Below are 6,512 nucleotides of genomic sequence, written 5' to 3' on the forward strand. Positions count from 1 at the left end.
TTCATGATGCATCATATAAACTTATTCTTACAATATTATTATAAGACTATTATATTATTCTATACTATTATAGGAGATTTTAAGCCGAGCTAATTTGGCAATTACCACTTTAATAGTCCGAGGAGTTAAAAGGAGCAAATATTGTGCTTGATTTTATTTTGTTTATTTTGTTGTTGCTGTTTTTTTTTTTTATCAGTTTACCAGTTTATTCTTTCAAAGATAGATTTTTTTTTTTGTCAGCTGCAACTTGCTTTAGCAACAACCGCTTACAAGGTCTGTCATCCTGTAATAACTTATCACATGTGAAGTCACTTTGGATAAAAATAACTGTAGAATAGAATAGAATAGAACAGAATAGAATAGAATTTGTCATTGCAAATTTAAAACACCTCAAATATAATATGACAACATTGTGTCTACATTGTTGTCTGTAAATATGTTATGAATAGGTTGAACTCAACATGGAAGTGGTCAAAACAATAAAAAAAATACTTATTAAAGAGCAAATAGCTTCTGGGATATGAGAATATGTGGATAAAACATCACATGTGGAGACAGGGTGAGCCTGTAAAAACTGTTGCATTTATAATGTATCCATGGTAACTGATCATTTTCCTGCCTCAGCCCCTGGGCCATGGTACATCAGAGTGCAAAAGCTACAATATGAGCTTAACTCCATCCACCACCCTGGACAGCCAGCTGACCAGTACCTGGGGTCACACTAACCCCTATTCCGATGGTAAGGGATTATTATTTTCTGGCATTATTTATGCACTCATCACTGACATTAATCACTTGATTAAACTGTCTGTATAATATCCTCAAAAGCCTGAAGGAGATATGTTAAAATGTTTTGCCGTAGGAATTTGATTGCTCTCTATTGAACAATCCGGCTGTATGAAGCCAGAATACAAAGCGGAAATCATTCAGCGATGATGTATTGCTCACCCTGTGCGCCCAGAGCTCTGAAACATGAGACGTGAATTACAGTAGTGATCCCTGACTGAAAATACCTCAACAGCTTTTTCAGCAAACTGCTCCAGAGATTAATTATTGACTAAAGCCTTTTGAAGTGATTTTCCTCGTCAGAAGCATTTAACACAGATATGTGAGGAATGAATCCATATTTCCCAGCATTCCTGTCTGTCCCCAGGTCCATTGGTAATGCCTGGTTACACAAGTCGGCTATGGCCTCATGACTCCCAGCCTCAGTTCTGGAGTAAGCACCAGGTGTGGGAGTGGCTACAGCAGGTCATGGACATACATCAGATTGATGCCTCCAGCATTCCCTTCCAAAACTTTGACATGGACGGCCATCAGCTTTGCAGCCTGAGCTACCAGGACTTCATCCATGCTGCTGGCAGCGTGGGACACATTCTCTTCCACAACATCACAGAGCTCAAGTGGAGCGGTACGTCTCAGACTGACTGAGGGTGTAAGGGGCTCCAAACAACCATGTTTGGTCCCATTAAAATAGAAACTGGCTCAACTGAGTTGAACAGAGTTTTGATGAAGTGTTGCTGAGAAGGGATCACAGAGCTGGCGAGGGGTTGCGCTGCATGGTGCTGTGGGGATGTAGAACAGGATGCAGGAGCGATCGAAACAAGAGAAATTATGGATTTATTGTTTGCTCTCGCAAGAGTGGATGTCCTAACAAAGCACAGAAGCAAGCTGAGAAACTAACTCCTTTTTTGTCTAAATAAGAGTCTGTTAAGAAACACGAAGGTTTTGAGCAAAAGGCTTCATGACATTTAAACACCATTATTAGCTGAATGTGGTTTACAAGACACAACATGGTTCTTGTTTAAGTTCATTACATGGGAAATGATATCAGCAAATCTCATTTTACTGTGTGTCTTGAGATAAGAAGAAAGAAAAAACATGAGCACTACCAGGAGACCCAGCACAACAGGTTTAGCCATAATAACTGATCAGTTCATAAAGTAATTCAAGTTAAACCAAAACCAGGCACAGTCAAACTATTGTTGCGCCTGTCTAAAAATCCTCATCTACTTGTGTTTTTTCTTCTTTTTAGTTGTTGCTGTTGCTTTTTTTCCCAGAGATGTTGAATGATAATACCACATCTAAATAATGATTAATCAAAAATCATTCTTGAGCTGATTTTTTTTTATTTTTAATTTAATCTCTGGACATTATAGTCAGGTCAAAAAGCAGATTTTAGAGTGAAAAAAATATTCCTCTATGTTTCTCTGATTAATTTTATTCTGTATACAAAGAAGAGGAAATCTAAGTGTGGAAAATTCTACTTTCTGTTAGCTCTGTAAACATAGCTCAGCCCTCATAAGTCAGCAGAATATGAAACAACACAAAGGATGTCCTGTTAAAGCTGCTCACACCCCCAGTCTACCTACATTAAAAGTCTTATAACTCTAACATGACTTTCATGCGGTCCTCTTAAGTTAATGTGAAAAAGTTCACCTTCAAAATCACACATTAAATGCTAATTTGCTCTCATGATCCATTTTCTTTCTCCTCTTTACCCGGCCAGGGCAACACCATGTTGGAATAGGGCAGCTGGATGTCAAATCTGAAGGTAAGAGTCTCTTGCAGTGAACGAGGGAGAGGGGAGGAGGGAGTTACTGGCTTTCAAATGAACTGCTTCCACTTACATTTACTTCTTTTGTAGATGACTTCTGTCCATTTCCAGATGTTCCCTATCCAACTGGTACTGTCAATAGTAAAGTTACCAACCTAATACAAATAAATTTTAGTCCTTTTCTAATTCTGTTCTTATAATTGTTTTTTTTGTTTTTTTTTTTTTTTCAACTTAGAGATCTATGATTCCTCATTTCCTCCACTTGGACCTGGTGTGTCTCCCACCCCTTCTAGTCCTGGTAAACGATTATTACTCAATGTTAAGACATTTTTGACATAAATAACACGCTCACCACCTTTAACATCTTATTTCACAGAAAGTAAACGGCCCATAAGAAGTCAAGTAAAGAAACACAGTAAGTAACAACCACACAGCTTCTCAAAGAGCCTTATGTAGGATCTTGAAATCCATTGCACTGCTGCGATCTGCTGTTTCTCTCCTAAAGACCCGAGGGGGACTCACTTGTGGGAGTTCATCAGGGACATTCTGCTGAACCCAGAGCGAAACCCAGGACTGATCAAGTGGGAGGATCGGGCAGAGGGGGTTTTCCGCTTCCTGAAGTCAGAGGCAGTGGCGCAGCTCTGGGGAAAGAAGAAAAATAACAGCAGCATGACCTACGAGAAACTAAGTCGTGCAATGAGGTAAACCCACGCAATTCGCTGCATGAATACAAAACATCTCTGTAAACTTACTTACACACATGTGATGTTACGCAACCAGGAAGAGTCTTGTGGAAAATGATAACAAACATTCATTCTTACAGTAAGAATGGTTATTTTTATCGGGTGAATATTCAGGTAACAAATTCAGAAGAGACTAAAGTTTCTGTCTGTCTATATATAAAAACAATCAACATAGTTTTCCTACATTTGGCTACAGCCCATAATGAGGGAAAAAACAACCAACAGTGCATTATCCCTGACCCAGTTCGAGTAGGAACTGTATTCATTTTGGATTAAAAAAATGAAACCTGATCTGCCTTTTGTGCATGTACCATCATTTAGAGCTCAAACCCGATGACCTTAACATTTAAAAGGACATTTACCATTTCTTATTGCTGATTAACACAAATAAAGTCAATTATGAGTTGTATCATTTTCTCTTTTCTCCAAAACGATCAGAAAAGGCTTTTTACTCAGAAAGTCTTCTTGGCTGCTGAAGCAGTACCAGCTTTACATTCAAATGAGCCAGTCTAATGAGCTTAATTTCAGACAGAAAACCACTAGGGAACTACAGAATGTGCTTGCAGGTAGTGTCGCTGTGACCGCAAAGCTGATTTTCTGTTTGCTGCGGTGCTGCCAAAGGATTTGTGGCTTGATGGCATCTCCAAACACATTTCTACTCTCGATTATTGATAGCAGCGAAGAACTCCACTTTAAATGGCTTGAAAACACTGAAAAACAGCCACACACATTATTTGATAAATTAGTTTATGTTTAACTTGTCTTTCCTTTTAAATTAATATGTCATGAACATTAAAACTCCCTGTGTTGCGCGTGTAAATTAATTATTAATTAAATAGTTTTTAAGTTGTTGATTATTGACATTTATCATCATTTAATAAATGTTAACTTCCAAGTTGCTGGTGTGATGTCACATTAAAATATGTTTTATAGGTATTGTAGCTCTTTCTAGTCAGTGTTTTTAAGGGTTTGGCTGCAAAAATTAACATTCTGAAAGGATTCATTGTTATAATCCTCAAATAACTGAGACTGGAGTCTAAACTGGGCTTCACTTCTTCACGACAATTCAATCAGTCTTTTCCACGCTCAGGAAATATGTTGCTGGGGAGTTGACGGGGTGCAGTACTGAACTTAAAGTACAGACTCTAAATATAGGAGCCTCTTTGTCACTTGCAGTTATAAAATAAACCCAAAAACAGTGTGGCTGCTGGTGGTCAGCACAGACCGGCATCAACAAATCACTGTTTCTGGCAGCCTATACATATATATATATAACTTACATACCACGTTACCCTAACTTACCTTACCTCACTTACCTAAAGTAAAGGAAAGTAAAGGAAAGTAAAGTAAAGGAAAGGAAAGGAAAGGAAAGGAAAGGAAAGGTTAAGGTAAGGCAAACCTTCACTCATACTTTACCTGAACTCACCCCTAACTTACCCTTAATGCTAGCTTGCCCTTAACCCTTCACGCTTTTTTTTAAAAAATATTCAGATGATTGAAAATAGGTTTTCAGTAGACATTCAGTGGAAAACCTGAGCCGTTCAGACAGGCATTTCCACAGCCGAGAGGCACAGACAGGAATTTTCAGGTCACCTTTTCCGTCAAGAGAAGAATTAGGAACCCTAATTGGTCCCTGCCAGAGGATCTCAAGCAGCAGTCAGGCTCATTGCAGATCATGGTGTCCTTAAAGCTAAATGACAGAGTAGGTTAACTGGCAACGAACCCTAAAACAACATATGAATTTTTGCAGAAATGACATTGCCCCGATGAGAATTAGCATTTTCAGAAGATTTTTGCCTCCACAACTTTTTTTCTTTCTGGTTTTTTTTTGTAATCTGTCTCATTAAGTTTCTGCACTCACCTGCTGTCTAATCCTGTTGAAACTGGGAGCGATGCAATTATGAAATAATTATCCTTTTGCAACTGCAGAGGAAAAGATTGAGACCTCATTCAGGTTTGCTATCTCTGGCTAAAAAAAACCACAACACTGCTTGGAACTGAGGATACCAAAACCAGCAGAAGAATATCACTGGCACAAATAAGTCATCATTTTGATTGGATGTAAATAAAAATACAAGTATAATGGACCCCGAGATGCTGGACTGTCTGGCTAGAATTAAAAAAAGTTAACTTTTTAATTATTATATAAGTATTTCAAACAAGCAAATAAACCTATTAAATGGATTTTATAAAGAATGTATCGTTTCACACATGCTTTATGTGATCTTAAATAAATTAACCCATGAAATTTGTCTTTGTTACAGATATTATTACAAAAGAGAAATCCTAGAACGGGTAGACGGACGCAGACTGGTTTACAAGTTTGGAAGAAATGCAAGAGGATGGAGGGAGTCAGAGAAGTGACAGTTCCATTAATTTATATTTTCTATGCTGTTGTGTGTTATGTGAAGTTTCCACAAAGTTTTTTTTATTGACCATTTCTTTTACATAGATGTGTTTAAACTGTTTACAAGTCTCTTCTCTTTCTGTTTACTTTCTCTTTTGGACCTTGTGTTGACACTGCACTGAGATGTTTTATGTACTGCGGCTTATTAGCATTAAAACCTGAAACATGTGTTTACATAGAATCTACCAGGGGAAATAGAAGACACAAAAGGTTAGCAGAATTGCCAACCAGCTAACATAAAACGTGGTGAATCTTGTTTTCTTATGAGAGCTGAAGAGCTGTTTTCTCCAGGTCCAACAGAGGAGCACATGTAGCCGTCATAACTGTTGCGGCAAACAGATGCATGTAAAGTGTTTTGACACAAATACTGTGAAAAGTCCTTTGAGAAGGATGTTTAATCTGAAAAAAATACAAAAAAATAAGTAAAAAATATTGAATACGATTCCATATGCACAAGCTGCAATGAAGTAAAACAACACACAAGTCTTCTTTAGAAGGAAATTAAACTGATTTGTCTTATTTTATGCTTTGCATTCACTGAGCTGTTAGGAAAGTGTGCACATGTATGTTGAAATAAAGTTTATGATTGTTTTTAATTCATGTAAGTATTTTTTTTTTAATCAAATACATGTTAAATATGTGAAAGAATTCTAAAAAAAAATCAATTGTTAAAAGGGTAAAACTATCAATTTTGTTTTCTTCCAGCTGCAGCAGTTTTTTTTACCACAGCTTGAACAGCACTGGCTGCCAGCAGCTTGCGTTTTAGAGCCGCAGATATAAACCTTGTTCCTACTGAAGCTTGACT

The 6,512-nt window shown here is 37.4% G+C and overlaps 1 protein-coding gene across 1 annotated transcript; it reads left to right on the forward strand.

Annotated features, from left to right (window-relative positions):
* Window positions 1-663: 663 nt before the first annotated feature.
* ehf (ets homologous factor) lies at window positions 664-5,664 on the forward strand (the record flags this gene model as incomplete). The annotated part of the gene is made up of 5 exons (XM_079258079.1): window positions 664-739; window positions 1,154-1,411; window positions 2,934-2,972; window positions 3,063-3,258; window positions 5,565-5,664. The coding sequence occupies 5 exons, from the start codon at window positions 664-666 to the stop codon at window positions 5,662-5,664; spliced, it is 669 nt and encodes a 222-aa protein (XP_079114205.1).
* Window positions 5,665-6,512: the final 848 nt, after the last annotated feature.

Source organism: Telmatherina bonti (assembly GCF_933228915.1).
Source record: "Telmatherina bonti genome assembly, chromosome: 2".
NCBI lineage: Eukaryota > Metazoa > Chordata > Actinopteri > Atheriniformes > Telmatherinidae > Telmatherina > Telmatherina bonti.